The sequence below is a fragment of the Notolepis coatsorum genome, assembly GCF_963971535.1.
Source record: "Notolepis coatsorum genome assembly, chromosome: 7".
In the NCBI taxonomy this organism is placed as follows: Eukaryota; Metazoa; Chordata; class Actinopteri; order Aulopiformes; family Paralepididae; genus Notolepis; species Notolepis coatsorum.
Genome location: NC_140171.1, coordinates 7870610 through 7890847, shown reverse-complemented (window position 1 = coordinate 7890847; position 20238 = coordinate 7870610). Strand labels below are relative to the sequence as shown.

Here is a 20238-nt window from a genome sequence, read left to right as displayed (position 1 = left end):
CCCAATGTTAGTCGTTATGCCAATTCCCAATCCCCTTCCTGGTCGTTGCGCACTCTACCCCCTACCGTCGGTCTGGGAGGGCGGGGAGACTATCACATGCTTCCTCCGACACATGTGTACCCAGCCCACCGCTTCTTTTCACCTGGCAGCGCGGACTCTCACTGGGAGAGTGTAACGTGTGGAAGGTCACACTACCTCTCTTAGATCCTTCCCTCGCTGTGCAGGCGCCCCGACCGAACTGTAGGAGTCGCTGTCCACAACGACCCGGACCCACCCACCCACCGGCTTCCCTCCCGCTGACTCTGCCAATCGAGCCAGTATGACGGCCGGCCAAGCAGGAGGCAACACTGACAGCTGGATTCGATACCAGTGTCTCTTGCGTTGGTGACAAGCGCCTTGTCCGCTGCGCCACCCAGCCGCCACTAATAAACATTTTTTTAAAGATGTATAAACGTGTAAACAGCAAAGAACGTATGGCTGCTCTACCCCGAACACCGCAATGAGGAGTAGGGTATTATCTGCAGAGCCGCACTGCCGTCTCGGTGATGTTTCAAACCATTGCGTTTCTCTGTCCAAGACCCTCGTGCAACTGTGAGTACCTTTGAAATGTCTCTGCGATACTTGTATAACGAACGTTTCGCATCGGACCAGTTCTTCAGAGTTAAAATAGCGTGGTTTCCTATTGAGGAGCAAGGGACTGTGGATTCACTCGGCCAAACCTTGTTGGCGTGCCGTGTGCATCACAGTCACGAAAGGGGCTAATTCACATGGTACTTTAGGCTGAGAGTAGCTGAAGATCATAGGTCTCTGGAAATTATATTAAAAAAAAAAAAAAAAAAATATATATATATATATATATATATATATATATATATATATATATATATATATATATATATATATATATATATATATATAATATACATACATGTATATCAGCAAGGTTTTGACTCCACTAAATGGCATTTGGACTGTACTTATATATACAACGTATACCTCACAGTTATCCCTTCACTCATACATGCACGCTGAGGATGTATTATTATATGGGATGTGTCAGCATGTTTATTCTATACTTTAGCACTTTTCTTTGATTTTAGCTCTGCGACTTACTGTGAAGCGCTTTGGTTGACAAGTGTCATGTCTAAATGTGCTATACAAATTAATTTGATTGATTGATTGATTTATTGATTGATTGATTGATTGATTGATTGATTGATTGATTGATTGATTGATTGATTGATGGTTCTCCCTCACCTTGTCCAGGTGTGGCATGACGGTGTCCTCGTCTCCGAACACGAAGGGGGTGGCGCTGCAGAGGTGGGCGTGGTGACCCAGCGTGGCTCGGGTCCAGAGACGCAGCGCGTGACGCCTGGAGCCACACAGACAACACACAGTGCTGTTATTATTAATGTCTTATTTTACTGTTGTTTTATTTTTTCTTATTGTTTTTATTTTTTTTGCTATTTTGCTATTATTATTATTTTAACTATTTAACTTATTTGTAATATTTTTATTGTCTTATGTTATTGCCTTACTGTTTGTCTTATGTAGCTATTTTTTTACTATCTTATCTAATTGTTTTATTACAATTTTTATCACGTTAATGTTTTTTTCTATCCTTATGTTTCGTTTTTTGTGTAAAGCACTTTGAGCTGCAATCTATGAATGGTGCTATATAAATAAAGTTATTATTATTATTATTATTATTATTATTATTATTATTATTATTATTATTATTATTATTATTATTATTATTATTATTATTATTATATGTGTGGAGGAGCAGAAGCGTACGCGGGAGGCGTGTACCACTTCCGCAACGGATTTGATTTCCGGGGTTGCCCTGATTGGCCGCGACGGCCACGTGAACGCCGCGGCCCCGCCCCGTGGCAGCCCCAGACGCGGCAACGTCTGGCTGCTGTGTTTCACTGCCGCTTTCCAACGGCGCAGCAGCATTGTCGCGCCACATCGCCTGAGTGCAGAGCTGTTTAATCACTTGCCCCACTGCGTTACCAGTGGTGCGACACATTAAAGAATGAATACGTTAAACGTGTCAATTCAGCAGTCAAAGTGTACTGTATAAATCTAACTTCATTAGACGGCCGACGTACGGCTTGTCCATTAATGGATATATAATGGATATTTTATTTATCTGCCACCGTGGTGTAATGGTTAGTCATAATACCTCTCACGCGGACGACCTGCGCTCAAATCCCCCCTTTTTCAATTTTAATATTTTTTTTTGCAATGTAAATGCTTCAATCTGGCGCACTTTGAGAGCTATATAAAGAATGACGCCCTCAAGCGTGTATCAGGGCGTCATTCTTTATATAGCTCTCAAAGTGCACCAGATTGAAGCATTTACATTGCAAAAAAAAATAAAAAAATTTAAAAAGAAGGGATTTGAGCGCAGGTCGTCCGCGTGAGAGGTATTTGGACTAACCATTACACCACGGTGGCAGATAAATAAAATATCCATTATATATCCATTAATGGACAAGCCGTACGTCGGCCGTCTAATGAAGTTAGATTTATACAGTACACTTTGACTGCTGAATTGACACGTTTAACTTATTCATTCTTTAATTCAGCAAGGCGAAGTGAACTCCAGCGTCGCACCACTGGTAACGCAGTGGGGCAAGTGATTAAACAGCTCTGCACTCAGGCGATGTGGCGCGACAATGCTGCTGCGCCGTTGGAAAGCGGCAGTGAAACACAGCAGCCAGACATTGCCGCGTCTGGGGCTGCCACGGGGCGGGGCCGCGGCGTTCACGTGGCCGTCGCGGCCAATCAGGGCAACCCCGGAAATCAAATCCGTTGCGGAAGTGGTACACGCACCCGGCAGGCAGGGAGAGCATGGCAGATTTGGAGGAGTAGGTCTTGATGTGGAGGATTGGCAGCTGAGACTGCAGGCTCGTCCAAGACCAGGGCTGGACTGTGAGAACTCCAGACCTGGTCCTTGCTGGACTCTCCTTCTCTGCAGGGAGACAAGAGAACAAGCTAAATGTACACATCCTTTTCATGCATGTGTGTGTGTGTGTGCGTGCGTGCGTGCGTGCGTGCGTGTGTGTGTGTGTGTGTGTGTGTGTGTGTGTGTGTGTGTGTGTGTGTGTGTGTGTGTGTGTGTGTGTGTGTAGTGTGTGTGTGTGTGTGTGTGTGTGTGTGTGTGTGTGTGTGTGTGTGTGTGTGTGTAGTGTGTGTATGCCTTACTCTCCTCTGTGTCTCTCCAGGGCAGCAGAGCAGAGAAGCTCACAAGGATCTGGGACGACTGCAGGTTGTCCACATAGAGGTAATAAGAGACCACCTCATCTTCTGAACACTGGGGAGAACACACACACACACACACACACACACACACACACACACACACACACACACACACACACACACACACACACACACACACACACACACACACACACACACACACACACACACACACACACACACACACAATGAATGTAAGTCTATGTAATGTCCCCATATTTCACATAAACATACCGTAAATGTGTGTGTGTGTGTGTGTGTGTGTGTGTGCGTGCGTGTGTGAGCGTGTACGTGTGTGTTCAAATCCAAATTGAAGATTAAACAACAACTTTGACTAAAGTACTATTGCACTGAAATGCAAGGTTTTGATTTACTGAACGGTTTAAACGTTTATTTATTGAGCCATCTCAGTTTATTCTACTGTAACATTTTAGAGGTATCTCAATCCTAAAGCCTGCATTTTTAATGCTTACCTTGAAACTGGATTTCTGGAAACAGTTTGGGTATGTGTGAGGCTTGTGGAAAACCAGGAGTGACCTAGAGGAGGAGTAAAAAGGTTTGTGAGTGTGAGTGTGAGTGTGTGTGTGTGTGTGTGTGTGTGTGTGTGTGTGTGTGTGTGTGTGTGTGTGTGTGTGTGTGTGTGTGTGTGTGTGTGTGTGTGTGTGTGTGTGTGTGTGTGTGTGTGTGTGTGTGTGTAGGATTGCATCTATTCCTCACTGGAAGCCTTTAGTGAAGTGGTCCAGTTCCACCCAGGTGTGCTGCGCAACCTCCATGACCTCCTCCATGACCTCCTTGGTTTGATCTGGGACGGGACCCCCTGGGGGCTCCAGCACCCCCTGATCTGGGACGGGACCCCCTGGGGGCTCCAGCACCCCCTGCTCTGGAGCCACACATGACAACAACTTGATTCTGGTGCTGGTGATTACATCATAATTAGTGATGTCCGATATTGGCATTAAAATGTAATATCGGAAATGATCGGTATCGGTTTAAATCTTTTATTTTATTTGTTTAGATTTATTTAACCTTTATTTACTTAGGCAAGCAAGTAAGAACAATTTCTTATTTTATTTATTGTCAAAAGTATGCATAATGTTGTGTTAATTCCACAACAAGAGATATGTAATGTTAATTACCTGAAATTATTCCGTTTTTTGGGGGGGAAACCCTGCATATATCGGTATCGGTTGATATCGGTATTGGAAATTAAGAGTTGGACAATATCGGTATATCGGATATCGGTAAAAAAGCCAATATGGAACATCCCTAATCCTAATGAGACCTACAGGAACGTTGATGGTGCTCTCTATAGGGTGGGAATCAGCAGAGGCTCTGCGACACGATATTGTCACGATACTAGAGCCACAATATTGTAATAATAATACTGCCAATTATGCCCCCAACAAAGAATTACACTAGAATCTGCAATAAAAATATATATACATCAGCTGCTTTATCTAATAAGATCATGTTTTCAGTCTGTTCACCTCATTCCAATAATTTTTATTGCAGCAAATTGGATTGTCAAGCAAAAAATATTTATGATATAAATAGAAAATATATATATTAATACTTGGCATCACTGTATCGATATAATATCAGCATGCAAAATATCACAATATATCGCTGTATGGATTCCCCCCCCACCCCTAGTCATTAGTACGGTTCTATTTGATGGTTTGGAATGAGGACCATGTAGTGGAATAAGCACAGGATTTAATGATGAATCTATGCGGTTGTCATTGGAGGCTCGTCGAGAGCAACGACCATTCAATTAAATCCTCATCCCAAACCATGGAAAATAATACCAGTAATAAGAACTAATGAACTACCAGATAGTCTACTGGGTCATGGCTACATTTGACCACTGGTCATATAAAACCTCATCTTTTGTATTATTGTCTATACAGTACATTATGGATTGTTCTCATTGTAATGACCGGTTGGAATAGAACAGTATTACCACTGGCAGAAGCGCTGTCGTCCCTCTTCTTGTTCTCCGCTGTAGCCTAAAGGGACAGAGGAACAGAGGGAGAGAGACAGAGGAACAGAGGGAGAGAGACGGAGGAACAGAGGGAGAGAGACGGAGGAACAGAGGGAGAGAGACCGAGAGGAAATCATTATCTGAAAACAAATTAGAGCACAGAGAGAAAAAGAGAGGTGCATAAATAATGAGTAGAGCAACACAAGTAGAGTACTTCTCCTGTATTGATAAAGTACTGATCCTGTCTCCTCCTTTTAGTAATTAGAATAGAATAGATTAGATTAGATTCAGATTTATTGTCATTGCACAGCACAGCACAGTACAGTATACAGTTACAGTATAACGAAAAGAAGAACAAAACTCCATGTCAGCTGTGACACACTGTGCTGTTCTCTTTGAGCAGCAGAGATGAGGATATGGCTTAAAGGAAGGCAACAGCACAAAACAATAATATACTAATAATAATATAATAATTAGGGCTGTCAGTTTATCGCGCTAATTAGATTAATTAATTACACAGCAAATTATCGCGTTATGAAAATTAACTCAAAATTAATTAAAAAAAAAATTCTTTCATAAGAACCGTTGGCGGTAAGCCACGCCCAGATTTTCAAATTCAACCTAGCTGGTCTCCAATTGGAGCAAAACTGGGTGTGACGTCATTTCCGGTTGAGGCCGAACTCAGGACTCGGCCCTCCTATAAATATGACCACATACTGAACATCGGACAGAGAACATTGAGAAAGCCGACAGAAGATCTTCAAAAGGACCTCACCGATAAAGAACATTAATTTTACGCTGCCAAATTGATCACGAAGAAAACTGTGTTGTTGAAAACCTATGGACATTCAGGTTAGATGCCATTCAGAGCATCAACATTTTTACATTAAGTGTTTTGTGAGCTTATATTGATTAGGAGACTATTTTGTGGTCAATAAATCAATCTAGAAGAACTTGAGCGCTTTTGTTTGGACTCCAATTCATTTTTTACAGCTTTTTGAGAACCACAAAAACAACCAGAGTATTAGTAAATCCTTTACAAGGAGACGATAGTAGCTAGGCTAGTCACATGTTTTGTGCGACAGTGGCTCAGGGGGTAGAGCAGTCGTCTGGTAATCCGGAGGTTCTCGGTTCGATTCCCGCTCCTCCCGGGCAGTGTGTCGAAGTGTCCTTGAGCAAGACACTTAACCCCTAATTGCTCCTGATGAGCAGGTTGGCACCTTCTGCCGTCGGAATGTGTGAGTGAATGGGTAAAATAGCGCTATATAAATGCAGCCATTTACCATCTACCATTGTATAATGAGCCTGTACCTCCATGGCATCTGCGCCCTCCAGTGAGCTGGTGATGCGCTCAGTCCTGCCAGGCTGAAGCTCCTCTGGTCCTTCATCACTCCCCCCCGACTCAGCGATCGGAGGAGAGCTACACACACACACACACACACACACACACACACACACACACACTTAATCAGGTATGTACTGTGTAACATTTTGACCATAATATACTGTGGAGGATGTGTAAACAAGCAAGGAAAGGAGGGATGGAAGGAAAGAAAAAACAAGTTAGGAAGGAAGGAAGGGAGGGGTGGGGAAGGAAGGAAGGAAGGAAGGAAGGAAGGAAGGAAGGAAGGAAGGAAGGAAGGAAGGAAGGAAGGAAGGAAGGAAGGAAGGCTTGATTGATTGATTGATTGATTGAAAACTTTATTAACAGATTGCAGAATGGGTACAATACAATATGGCTCAATACAAAACAACTGCTAAGAGGACGCAGACCAGAAAAAGACTTTCGTCTTGTTTACATCGGGGTCCTCCATTTTCAATTCATCAGGACGTTTATGACATACAAGACATACAGATATACAGAACTGTGAAGGAAGGAAGGAAGGAAGGAAGGAAGGAAGGAAGGAAGGAAGGAAGGAAGGAAGGAAGGAAGGAAGGAAGGAAGGAAGGAAGGAAGGAAGGAAGGAAGGAAGGAAGGAAGGAAGGAAGGAAGGAAGGAAGGGGGGATAGAAGAAAACAAGAAGGAAGGAAGAAAGAAATGAAATATTAGGAAGTGTTTTACTGCAGCTCAGTATACACACAGCTCAAAAACAGCGCTGGTGTTGGTCTTGCTCCTGTAGGAGAGGAAGGGACTGGAGACCTCGATGAACTGATCTGGTTTCACATCCACACGATCTACAGGAGGACCAAACAAACACACACACGCTGTCAGCAATGTTCTTTTACACCCAGGGGAGGAGCTGACGGGAAGGCAAAAGAGCCCTGCTTGGTATTGTTACGACTGGTGGGGTAGTGAGGGAAGGCGATGAGAGCTCAGTTGCGATGAGAGCTCTGTAACTGTCCTGTAACTGTGCTGTAACTGTGCTGTAACTGTGCTGTAACTGTTCTGTAACTGTGCTGTAACTGTGCTGTAACTGTGCTGTAACTGTGCTGTAACTGTCCTGTAACTGTGCTGTAACTGTGCTGTAACTGTGCTGTAACTGTGCTGTAACTGTGTTGTAACTGTGCTGTAACTGTGCTGTAACTGTGCTGTAACTGTCCTGTAACTGTGCTGTAACTGTGCTGTAACTGTCCTGTAACTGTGCTGTAACTGTGCTGTAACTGTCCTGTAACTGTGCTGTAACTGTGCTGTAACTGTGCTGTAACTGTGCTGTAACTGTCCTGTAACTGTCCTGTAACTGTGCTGTAACTGTCCTGTAACTGTGCTGTAACTGTGCTGTAACTGTGCTGTAACTGTCCTGTAACTGTGCTGTAACTGTGCTGTAACTGTCCTGTAACTGTCCTGTAACTGTCCTGTAACTGTGCTGTAACTGTCCTGTAACTGTGCTGTAACTGTGCTGTAACTGTCCTGTAACTGTGCTGTAACTGTGCTGTAACTGTGCTGTAACTGTTCTGTAACTGTGCTGTAACTGTGCTGTAACTGTCCTGTAACTGTGCTGTAACTGTGCTGTAACTGTGCTGTAACTGTGCTGTAACTGTCCTGTAACTGTCCTGTAACTGTGCTGTAACTGTCCTGTAACTGTGCTGTAACTGTCCTGTAACTGTCCTGTAACTGTCCTGTAACTGTCCTGTAACTGTGCTGTAACTGTCCTGTAACTGTGCTGTAACTGTCCTGTAACTGTCCTGTAACTGTCCTGTAACTGTGCTGTAACTGTGCTGTAACTGTGCTGTAACTGTGCTGTAACTGTGCTGTAGCTATTCTTCACATGTTAACCCTCTCCCCTCTGGGTCTCTATTCTTCACATGTTAACCCTCTCCCCCCTGGGTCTCTATTCTTCACATGTTAACCCTCTCCCCCCTGGGTCTCTATTCTTCACATGTTAACCCTCTCCCCCCTGGGTCTCTATTCTTCACATGTTAACCCTCTCCACCCTGGGTCTCTATTCTTCACATGTTAACCCTCTCCCCCCTGGGTCTCTATTCTTCACATGTTAACCCTCTCCACCCTGGGTCTCTATTCTTCACATGTTAACCCTCTCCCCCCTGGGTCTCTATTCTTCACATGTTAACCCTCTCCCCCCTGGGTCTCTATTCTTCACATGTTAACCCTCTCTCCCCTGGGTCTCTACTATTCTTCACATGTTAACCCTCTCCCCCCTGGGTCTCTATTCTTCACATGTTAACCCTCTCCCCCCTGGGTCTCTATTCTTCACATGTTAACCCTCTCCCCCCTGGGTCTCTATTCTTCACATGTTAACCCTCTCCCCCCTGGGTCTCTATTCTTCACATGTTATGTTAACCCTCTCCTCTCTGGGCTCACCGGAGACGGCCACCTTGCGGGGGCGGATGAGTTTCCAGGCGGGCAGAGGTGTAGGTACGGGAGGAGCCACTAGGGGGCAGTCTCTGGTCCTGGTCAGCAGGACAGGGTGGCTGTAGAGCTGGGAGAGACCGTACTGACGCAGACACTCTGAGTAATCCTCCTGGGTACACACACACACACACACACACACACACACAGACATACACACACACACACACACACACACACACACACACACACACACACACACACACACACACACACACACACACACACACACACACACACACACACACACACACACACACACACACACACACACACACAAACGCACGCACATGCACACACACACAAAAGCGTGAGCTATTGTATTCTAAATGTAGAAGTAAATGTATCTAAAAATCTAATCATACACATTTACATGGCACACGGAAATAACAACAGATTGTCCCATTAAAGAAATCTTTATTCAGGCTGGGTGGCGCAGCGGAGATTGCGCTCGTCACCAATGCGAGAGATTCCGGTCTCGAATCCAGGTGTCAGCATTGCCTCCGGCTTGGGCCAGCCGTCATACTAACTCGTTTGGCTGAGTTAGCGGGAGGGAAGTCGTGGGTGGTAATCTGGCGTTGTGGACAGCGACGCCTATACAGGTCAGGTATGGGCGCCTGCTCAGCGAAAGACAGGAAGTGGTGAAGGCAGCGTGACCTCCCACGCGTTACACTTCACCAATGAGAGTCCGCGCTGCCAGGTGAAAAGAGAGCCGCTGGCTGTCTCCGCATGTGTCGGAGGAAGCATGTGGTAGACCTCAGGGCTCCCTAGATCGACCAGTAGGGGGCACATGCGCACAACGACCGGGTAGGGGAGGGGGGGAATTGGCATAACGACTAAATTGGGATGGGAGGAAAAGCACAGAAAAATCTGGCAGAGAAAAAGAGGGTAAACATTTTTTTTTTAATCTTTATTCATATGCAGATTAAATGGATGAATGCATGAGAGAAAAGTTAAATAATAATAATAAATAATAATAATAGAAATAAAGGTAAAGATGGGGGGGGTACAAAAAAACATACCTAAACATAAAATCTGAGCCACTTATATTCACTTATTGGAGTGAAAATAAAGAATTTTAAGTTCTAATCAAGATGTCAGCCCCCAGAAAACAGTTAGAGTCTCTGTTGAAATTGTGAGAAGTTGGATCATTTCAACAACCTCAGGGTAAGTGGCCCAGAGTTGGTGTTTTTGTAATACAAAATGCTTTAATTTTTTTGTATCTACTTTTTCTCCCCATTTTTCTATTTTTCTCCCGTCCCCAATTTCGTATCGTCCAATTCTACCCTCCCCTGTCTCGAATGCTGTTAGGCCATGCCTCCCACAAGCCGGCTGCAATGTGGACGAAGCCTTACATCACGTGTCCCCTCCGGTACTCGAGGAGGCAGCTGTCGCATCTTTTCACCTGCACAGCGCGATCTCTCAGCAGCGGGGGTCTGCGTTTGGAGGGCACGCCGCCCTCGTCGCTTCCTGATTCTACTGCGCAGGCGCACCAACCGACCTGTAGGAGTCGCTGTCCACAACGTCCGATCCATTCCCCACCCACCAGCTTCCCACCCCCTAATACTGCCAATTGTATTAGTATGAACGACCAGCCAAGCTGGTAGCAACGCCGAGAGCTGGGCTCGAACCCAGCATCTCCTGCGTAGGTGGCGAGTGCCTTGCCCACTGCGCCACCTAGCCGCCCTACAAAATGCTTTTTTGAAAATAAAATCTAATTAATTACACAACGTACCGTTGACCAGGAGATTGAAATGAAGTAAATTTCAGTCTATGTTCATTTGCCCGGCTGTGATATGAAGCGAGCAAAGCCTGGTACATATACAGCCGGGCACCAGCGAGATACTACCAACCTCACAAGAGACTAACGTACCTTGTGCTGCAGGTCAGAGGTCATAGGGTGGTAGCTGGCACACAGCACCGTCCTGGTCTCCGTCTCTGGGCAGAGAAACACTTCTAGGCAGAGACAGAGATAGTAAAGACATACATGTCCATATCAGAGGCACTTGAGAGAGGCTGGGACTTTATCTGTCATGTGAGGCAAGGCAGCCGTGTGTGTCTGTGTGTGTGTGTGTGTGTGTGTGTGTGTGTGTGTGTGTGTGTGTGTGTGTGTGTGTGTGTGTGTGTGTGTGTGTGTGTGTGTGTGTGTGTGTGTGTGTGTGTGTGTCTGTGTCTGTGTCTGTGTCTGTGTGTGTGTGTGTGTGTGTGTGTGTGTGTGTGTGTGTGTGTGTGTGTGCGTGTACATACCCTCAGACTGAGTCGTCTTCTTGTCTTTATCTACCTCCTTCCCTTTTTTCTTTGCAGACTCTGGCAGCAAAACAACACATATGAAGGTGAACATGTAGACTAGAGGTTTAATTAAACTACAAAGTGTGTGTGTGTGTGCGTGGATCAGCACCTTTGCTCTTCTCTGCGCTCCTGTGGCGTGTGGGCGTCTCGCTCTTGCAGTCGGTGCTCTCTGCTACAGGCTCCGTAGCTTCCTCCAGCGAAGCTTCCTGTGGATACGTGAACTTGGGAACGGCACCTTTCAGGAACTCCCACACTTTCCCTGCATTTCTGGACCTGAGAGGAGGTTAGCGACATCAGAGAACCTTGTGTTGTAGTTAAGCATTACATCACGCGCAGGAGTGGTTTGTGAACAATAAACCATGCCTAGGGGTGGTCGTTAGACCCCCCTAGGCATGGTTTATTGTTCACAAATCACGACTGCAAGTGGTGTAATGCTTTTATACAACTGCCATATTCATCCAACCTTATTGCTATACAATAAACACACATTAATCAAAGATTTATTGAAAAAACCATCCGCCAGAAAAAGTAGTTCCCACAACTACAAAAAAGACAAACTTTGCCTCCATGTGGAAGCAGCTTGAAGTGCATCCAACCAACTAACACATCCAACTGTGTATTATTGGAATGATTGAGAGAAGTTGCCTCATGTGGAAGCAGCTTGAAGTGCATCCAACCAACTAACACATCCAACTGTGTATTATTGGAATGATTGATTGAACATTTTATTACCAGATGCAGAATGGGTACAATACAGTACGGCTCAATACACACAATTGTTAAGGGGATGCAGACCTACTTTCTATAGAACTTCATTCTTAGATGCTTCTATAGAAAGTAGGTAAAACAAATTAAAAAGTTTTCTTTGCCCTATAGGAAAAAAAAGTTTTCTTCGCCCTATTTTTTTATTTATTTTTTTAAACCTACTGTAGAGGGCCTAAACTTAACCAGTTGGAAACCAAGCGTACAGTAATAAAATTAGCAATCAATCAATCAATCAACTCAATAGGCCATGCTCACTTAGAACAGTGCAGCACCCAGCTCTCTCTCAGTCTGACTATCCCCCGCGTTGCAGACAGGAGTGTGTGTGTGTGTGTGTGCGTGTGTGTGTGTGTGTGTGTGTGTGCGTGTGTGTGTGTGTGTGTGTGTGTGTGTGTGTGTGTGTGTGTGGGGGGGTGTGTGGCGGTGGGTGGAGACTAGAGCCAGCGCTGACAGTCGAAAGGAAAAAGAAATTGAAAAAGAAATTGCAAATTAATCAATCAATCAATCCGCGATTTTTCTTTTGTTACACAATGATTCAAGACCCATCAATTACATCATCCAACATTGTTTAAAGCACTAAGACATTCGCTGTGACAGAATCGCTTGATATTTAGTCGTTTAGTCGTTATCAACATATCCATTTGTTAAATTATTGTCCGGCATCTTGTGATCCGGCGGAGTGATGTGATGTGATTCGGTTGTGGGCGGGTCCTGGGCCAGCAGCGTGGAATTGTGAAGAATAAACACGTGTAAAATGACTGTTTCAGCCAATCAGAATCGAGAAATTTGCATGCCGTTGTATAACCTATCATACACCAGTACATGTTGGCGGGTCAGAGCACCTTGTGTTGTAGCCTATCATACACCAGTACATGTTGGCAGGTCAGAGCACCTTGTGTTGTAGCCTATCACACACCAGTACATGTTGGCGGGTCAGAGCACCTTGTGTTGTAGCCTATCACACACCAGTACATGTTGGCGGGTCAGAGCACCTTGTGTTGTAGCCTATCACACACCAGTACATGTTGGCGGGTCAGAGCACCTTGTTCGTATAGGGATGATCTCCAGCAGCCAGCCGGTGAGCGCCTGGATGGCGGTGAACTCGCCCAGCTCCGTCCCCTGCTTTGACGCCACGCTGAGAGACAAACAGACGACTAACTTTAGAAAAATAAATCCATTTAAAAAAAAGATAACGGCCCATCAAAAAACCACGAGCGACACGTCAGCGGTCCTCTCTGGTCAAAGCAGTTTGTACTGTGTGCGTTTACAAATATAGTTCTCATGGCGTGAGAAGGAACACGACTTTGCCCAAAGAATAAACACCCATTTATAAAGAGCCGACCTGTGTCTGTGTTGTCTTGAAGAGAGCTACAGTGAGATCACTGGCATTATACCCCTTCACAGCAGGCTGTGATCAGATGAGGGATGCAGCGCCAAAATGTGTATTGAAGCTGCTGCATCAATCAGCCTAGAGACACAACGTGTGCTGTTGGCTTCATCTGAAGTACACAGAGTCCCTGCTGGGAGGAACTCACTCCAGGCTGGTGACTTTAATGAGAGCCTTGGTTAGCAGCATGGGCCACAGTTCAGCCTGGCTGGTGGAAGCAGGCAGCAGCAGCTTGTTCTCCTCGTCGAACGGCATGGAGTCATCCACCATCACCTTCCTCCAGCAGCCCTGCAGACAGACAGACAGACAGACAGACAGACAGACAGACAGACAGACAGACAGACAGACAGACAGACAGACAGACAGACAGACAGACAGACAGACAGACAGACAGACAGACAGACAGACAGACAGACAGACAGACAGACAGACAGACAGACAGACAGACAGACAGACAAACAGAAACAATACCGTTGTGGGTAGATCTTTATTTAAAATTTTTTGATGTGAAGCAGCTCTATGATCGCTAATGTCACTAACTCACTCACTCACTCACTCACTCACTCACTCACTCACTCACTCACTCACTCACTCACTCACTCACTCACTCACTCACTCACTCACTCACTCACTCATTCATTCATTCGGTGTAGGGATGTCCCAATCACATTTTTTTGCTCCCGATCCGATCCCGATCATGTGATTTTGATTATTTACCGATACCGATCTTTCCTGATCCGATCAAAAAATGTATTTAACACTTTGGGTGCCGGGAACCGTGTTTAGACGTCATTGCGGGCCATGCTCAAGTTGCCGAAGACGCTTTACAGCGTCTTTAATATCAATATTTCAAAAATCTGCGATCGGATTCATATGTCCCCTCCGCTGGCCTGAGATCCACCAGCAGGACCCACTGAGCTCTCTGGCGGTTCAGGAGCGCCATCTGGTGGCCGATCGGCGCAACTGCTTAACAGGATGTGCCATAGAGGTTGTGCTGGACTCCGTATTACTTCCGGGCACTCGCTATAGGTCCCGGGACTCTGGCTCGTCACGCTACACAGTGATCGATTGCCAATAACTCGATAAACAACATGATTTGGACGTATATACCATTATACAAGCTGGAGATGGACCGGGTAAATCGCCATCCCATAATGATAGAATTTCTACTCTACGATGATCGCCCAACGGCGCGCGGAGACTGGGGTGAGTTTGAGCGTGTAACGTTACCGTCTTCGATACTAACTGCTATTATCAACATTTGACCCACATTAGATGATTGGTATAACGCTGCCCACGGAATTATAAACGCCCCCTCGCCCATCCGGTCAACATCAGATGACGTGTAGTAACTTCTAGAAGTACGTCTAGTTGGAATTTTTTATATCGCGCTGATTGCCATCAAACTGTATTTCATCATCAATATAATGCATTTGGGGCTATATATCACGTTCTGGAGAAAGCTGCAGAAAGAGATGAAAACATACTTATACATTAGACCATACTTTACTATGAATATGTGAATGAAAAAGTGTAACGTTGCTACACAATGAACAATACATATAGGACTTTGAATGGGCCCTAATAATGGCAATGTAGCAATAGAATTTAAAAAGTTATAGCCCTGCAAAGAAGGGGACTTTCTCCATAGACAAATAGAGCTGGCAATCTATGGTATATCATGAATTTAACCTTAGGCAGCCAAAGTGTAATAAAAAAATAAAAAATAAAAAATCTTTTTTTCTCCCATCCCGATTTCTCACATTACATTCACCCTGGATGTTGATGTTATCCAGGTGAAAAGTTAACTTCATTCAAGCGAGGCATTGCAACCGGAGTAATCTAAAAACTCTGCCTCCAACCTGCTGCTTCATGAGAGCAATGGCGCCATCGTCTGTAAAAATCAGGTGACTGCAAGTTCTGCAACTAGTGGATGTCCCTCATCCTTGACATAAATCATTTGATGTATAATTAAATCAAAGGAAATGCGTTTGTTTTGGCAAAATTCTTCTGCTCTGTGTGACAATAAATAAATGAATGATGATATGCAATTTAAAACCAAAACTAAGGCCTCAGTATGAGTTTAAGACGTGAACATGGTCATGTTTGTTGAATTAAAAAGAAAAGTTTTTCCCGTTCCTGATCTTCTGAAAATCACGTGATCGGCCCCCAATCCCGATCACGTGATCGGATTGGGACATCCCTAATTCGGTGTAGTGTTTACGTCATTGCTGTTTCCGGCCAGTCCGCGTACCATCTTAAAAACGCAATGTATTTTCCCATTGCCCATTTCTAAATCGTCTCGTTTAAAACAAATAAAGCATGAACATTACATTTGCATGGTGTACCTTTCTGTGCATATTCATCCACAATCCATAGCTCAACATGAAAATATTTGCAATTAATCGAAAAAAAATCGCAGAATTGTATTTCAATAAAAAATGCTTAAACAATAATGTTAGTGATAGAAGGGAACTCATTTTTTGCAAAAATGGAAAGCTTTTCAAGGTTCATGAGGCAGAATTGTTACAATAGCCGATAATCCATTTTTCCCAATGGTAAATCCCTATACGGGTGGCCCTCGTGTGCTGTCCAAAGTGACGTCCCTATTCACTCACCTAGCCACTCTGCCCCTAGTGGCGGCTTGCAGCCATGGCACTTTGCGTAAGACCAGTTCAATCTATGCGAGAACGCTTGGCATCGACTACAGTGTGTGTCGTTGTGTTACTCCGTTACTCGTGTTACTCGTCTCCTCTTATATATATATAACAAGCTACAGAGTAATATATGCTAAACTAATGTACAGTATAATTGTGTACAGTGATACAGGTATAAATATACTATGGTAGTAAGTAAGCCATACTGGCCAGTGGTAAAACTAGTAACTAAGAGTAGGTATGGGATATATACAGATATTAGATATAAGTGAACAGTTGTAGTTGTACATCAGGTCTGTTTTAAAAGGAAAGGAAAGAGTCTGACAGGTCCTTTCAGACAGGGGCAAGTGTGAACAGATGCCTTCAGTGGACCAGTACTCTACACCAGTGGTTCCCAAAGTCGGGGTCGCGACCCAAAGGTGGGCCGCGAGCAGCCACGGGTGGGCCGCGAGATGATTTCCAAAAATAATAAAAATAAAAAAAATGTCAGGCCACTGAACTTAGAAGCAGGCCAGGACAGTGTTTCTAGTTGTATTCTAAAATTCTATTCTATTGTATTCTAAAATGTGACTATATGGTTTTATATTAACTTAATAAATAAACAAAAACGGAAAATCTACTTATTTCAACGAACATTTCAAACTAAATAACAGATTATGCACATAAAACGCTGAAAACAACCGAAGCAACAATAGTATTTTAATGAGGCTATTATTATTATCATTATTATTTTGCAACAAGTTAGCCCTCTCATAAATAGCACATATAAATGAATAACTAACTTGAACTAACTTAATAGGATTGAAGTGATATTTGGCTTAAAAAATCGGTCGCCTGGCAAAAAAAAGAAAAAAAAAGAAAGCCTGACGATGTGCATTGGGCCGCGGCTCTCTGACGCCTTATTTTCTGGGTCCCGGCCTGAAAAGTTTGGGAACCCCTGATCTACACTCACCATCCAGTAGAGTCTGACGACGTACTTCCCGTAGACGTTGTAGTGCGGCATGTGGCCTCTCGTCCCCTTGCACAGAGAGTAGATGTGCTCCCAGGGCCTCCATGCGTCGTGACCCACAGACGGGGTGCCGTGACTCAAAGACGTGCCGTGACCCACAGACGGGGTGCCATGACTCAGCTTCCAGACCATGTGGATCTCACTGATGATCCACCTCATCAGCTGGAGAGGAAGGCAAGAGGGGAACCGTCAGCTGATCTGTCTGTACACACCTGCATATAATACTGTTTACATATCTGTAGATACTATATGAATATCTGTACATAATATCTTTGACCTACTCTTACTAGTTACGCTGCTGGCCAGTATGACTTACTGTAGTACCATAGTGGGTGGGACAGGTGATTGGGATTGTAAATGTTCATCCCTAGTGGGTGGGACAGGTGATTGGGATTGTAAATGTTGATCCCTGGTGGGTGGGACGCGTCTATTCAAAAGGCAACCGGTTCATGCGTTTTGCGAATCTGATTGGCCACTGACGTTTCTGGTCATGTGACATGTGCGCCCAATCGCGTGACGCGCCCATTTCCGCCTCGACCAGCAGCAAACTACCTAACGCCTAGTTTATCACTGGTTAAGCTTAGGCGACTCTTTCGAAGTTGGTTATGGTTAGAGTTTGGAATCAGGGCTGGTGTTCTATCGCCCTGCTCTAAGACAAACTCTAACCTTAACCAACTTCGAAAGAGTGCCTAAGCTTAACCGGCGAAAGAACTTGCCGTCACACGATTGGTGCGACCAGAAACAGCAGTGGCCAATCAGAGCGCAAAACGCGAACGCGGAAGCATGAACCGGTTGCCTTTCGAATAGACACGGGTGGGACAGGTGATTGGGATTGTAAATGTTGATCCCTAGTGGGTGGCACAAGTCATTGGGATTGTAAATGTTGATCCCTGGTGGGTGGGACAGGTGATTGGGATTGTAAATGTTGATCCCTGGTGGGTGGGACAGGTGATTGGGATTGTAAATGTTGATCCCTGGTGGGTGGCACAAGTCATTGAGATTGTAAATAAAGGAAAGGAACAAAACAAAACTTCAACTACACCTCCTCACCTCACTGCACATCAGATGGTCGTTGGATGAGATCAGATCAAATGTAGCATGATTTTCAACAACCACAGGAGCCTAAGATCAAATACACATGAAGGTTTCAACTCAGGCATGGAAGTAGTATGTAACTCCCTGAGGCTGTACAGCGGTAGTTAGGCAACGTTACATACCAGGGTCTATTATGATACAGGTTGTTACAAGTGCTTTACAAGATATGAGATATTCACGTCAGTTAATCTGCCATCCTATACTCATCTGATCATGCCTCTCTATTGTCTGGAACTGTTCTGGCACAGAGGAACTGTTGCCTCCATTTACACACAACGGCCTCCAGCTAGTACCTCACCTGACCGCTTTTATATGAAATGAATGACGTGCTTTTTACATGACGGGCCGGGTGGATATTTGCTATGCATTGTTGTGCCATTTGAGACAATGCCACGCAAGTCAAGTGTTCCTTTATTAATCCCCTTGGGAAAATCCAAGTGTCATAGCAGCATGGAAGGGGTACAGGTACGATTGTCAGGATCCGCTTCTGTGCTCTCCACGTTTGTACCCTGTTATCGGGTTTTTGGTATCGTGTAATCTGCCAGCTTATGCTGAGGTACTATTCTTGTTTTGTTGTAGTTTAAGCCTTGTGTAAATACAAGTAAAGCCTTTTGTTGAACTACATCCCGTTGTGTCCTGCCTGTCTCTCTACCCTCGTCCTGTGATTGCTATTGGGTCCACACCAACACCGAATCATCACAAGGATAGGTAGTAAAAAGAATAGAACATAGAACAAAGTGGCAGTAGTAATAATAATAGTGATAAGAGTTAGAGTAGTAGTAGTAGTAGTAGTAGTAGTAGTAGTAGTAGTAGTAGTAGTAGTAGTAGTAGTAGTAGTAGTGGTAGTAGTAGTAGTAGTAGTAGTAGTAGTAGTAGTAGTAGTAGTAGTAGTAGTAGTAGTAGTAGTAGTAGTAGTAGTAGTAGTAGTAGTGGTAGTAGTAGTAGTAGTAGTAGTAGTGAACAGTAGTGAGTGGTAGGATTTAATCAGACAGTAGTAATATGGTGTACATGGTCCAAACCGTAGCAACACACTGCACCATGCATGCAGTGTTTATTATGAAGAGTCAGACGGTCCTAACAGTTCTCAAGTTCTCCAGCCGTTAGCTCTCCAGGAATTGGCAGCAGTCCGCGCCCATGGTTGTGGCGCCTGATGGCTACCGGCACGAAGGACAGGCCGAGGCGGTTTGTGGTGTGTCGTGGGGGGAGAAGTCATGCAGGTGGGAGATGAACCACAGTTACCTGGTCGAGAATGAACCCAGAAGGACGCTTCCAGGAATGCACTTTCAAAGATGGAGGCATCGATATTTTCCCCTCAGGGTCGTCGAAGAATGGCTGCAGACAAAGACCACAAGAAGCAGCCGAACCAGCTTCAGTAAAACTGAGTAATGTCACCTACATTTACATTTGACATTTAGTCAAGCAGTTTTGACAAAGGGTTCAAGTTCCATACTCAATGAGGAGGGGCTGTTGCCCGCCTGGGTAACACTGAACAGTGTAACATTCCTAAAGAACACATCCTATGGTTCCATATACTCACTGAAAGGGAGCTCTTTCTCGCCTTCTCTTCTTTGGTCCTCTTGGCTGTGTCCCATTTCTCCTTGTTAATATCTGCCTCGTTCCACTCTGGCCAGAAGGGGGCGCTGCCTCTTCCCTGCTCCCCTGAGCCCTCAGAGCCACTGCCCATTAGGGACGATGCTCTGGCGGGACGTTACATTAATAATATGATGTATTATTATAATAATACACACAACAATGTCCTTGTGGCTTTAGCTGACTACAAACCAGTGCCAATTAGATTAGAATAGATTAGATTAGATTAATGTATTGTCATTATACAGCACAAGTACAGTACAAAAAAAATAAGTTTGCAATCAGAGTGCAGATGTAACAGTAACAGTATCCAAAGCGCTTTACAATTAAGGTTCCTCACATTTGACCCGTTCACTCACACATCGACGGCGGAGGCGACCATGCAAG

The 20238-nt window shown here is 44.6% G+C and overlaps 1 protein-coding gene across 1 annotated transcript in view; it reads right to left on the bottom strand.

Moving 5' to 3' along the window:
• LOC311232609 (androglobin-like) overlaps window positions 1–19945 on the bottom strand; it is a gene marked incomplete at both ends in the record, with an annotated part of 44050 nt that extends 24105 nt beyond the window's left edge. Inside the window, 17 exons of the mRNA XM_084319469.1 lie at window positions 1258–1372; window positions 2842–2980; window positions 3214–3322; window positions 3744–3807; window positions 3988–4150; window positions 5234–5279; window positions 7332–7429; window positions 9015–9174; window positions 10936–11018; window positions 11310–11369; window positions 11461–11624; window positions 13156–13248; window positions 13649–13788; window positions 17110–17328; window positions 18217–18288; window positions 19501–19593; window positions 19799–19945. Coding sequence (XP_084175595.1) covers window positions 1258–1372; window positions 2842–2980; window positions 3214–3322; window positions 3744–3807; window positions 3988–4150; window positions 5234–5279; window positions 7332–7429; window positions 9015–9174; window positions 10936–11018; window positions 11310–11369; window positions 11461–11624; window positions 13156–13248; window positions 13649–13788; window positions 17110–17328; window positions 18217–18288; window positions 19501–19593; window positions 19799–19945 — 1965 coding nt within the window. The remainder of the gene's footprint in view (window positions 1–1257; window positions 1373–2841; window positions 2981–3213; window positions 3323–3743; window positions 3808–3987; window positions 4151–5233; window positions 5280–7331; window positions 7430–9014; window positions 9175–10935; window positions 11019–11309; window positions 11370–11460; window positions 11625–13155; window positions 13249–13648; window positions 13789–17109; window positions 17329–18216; window positions 18289–19500; window positions 19594–19798) is intronic.
• Window positions 19946–20238: the final 293 nt, after the last annotated feature.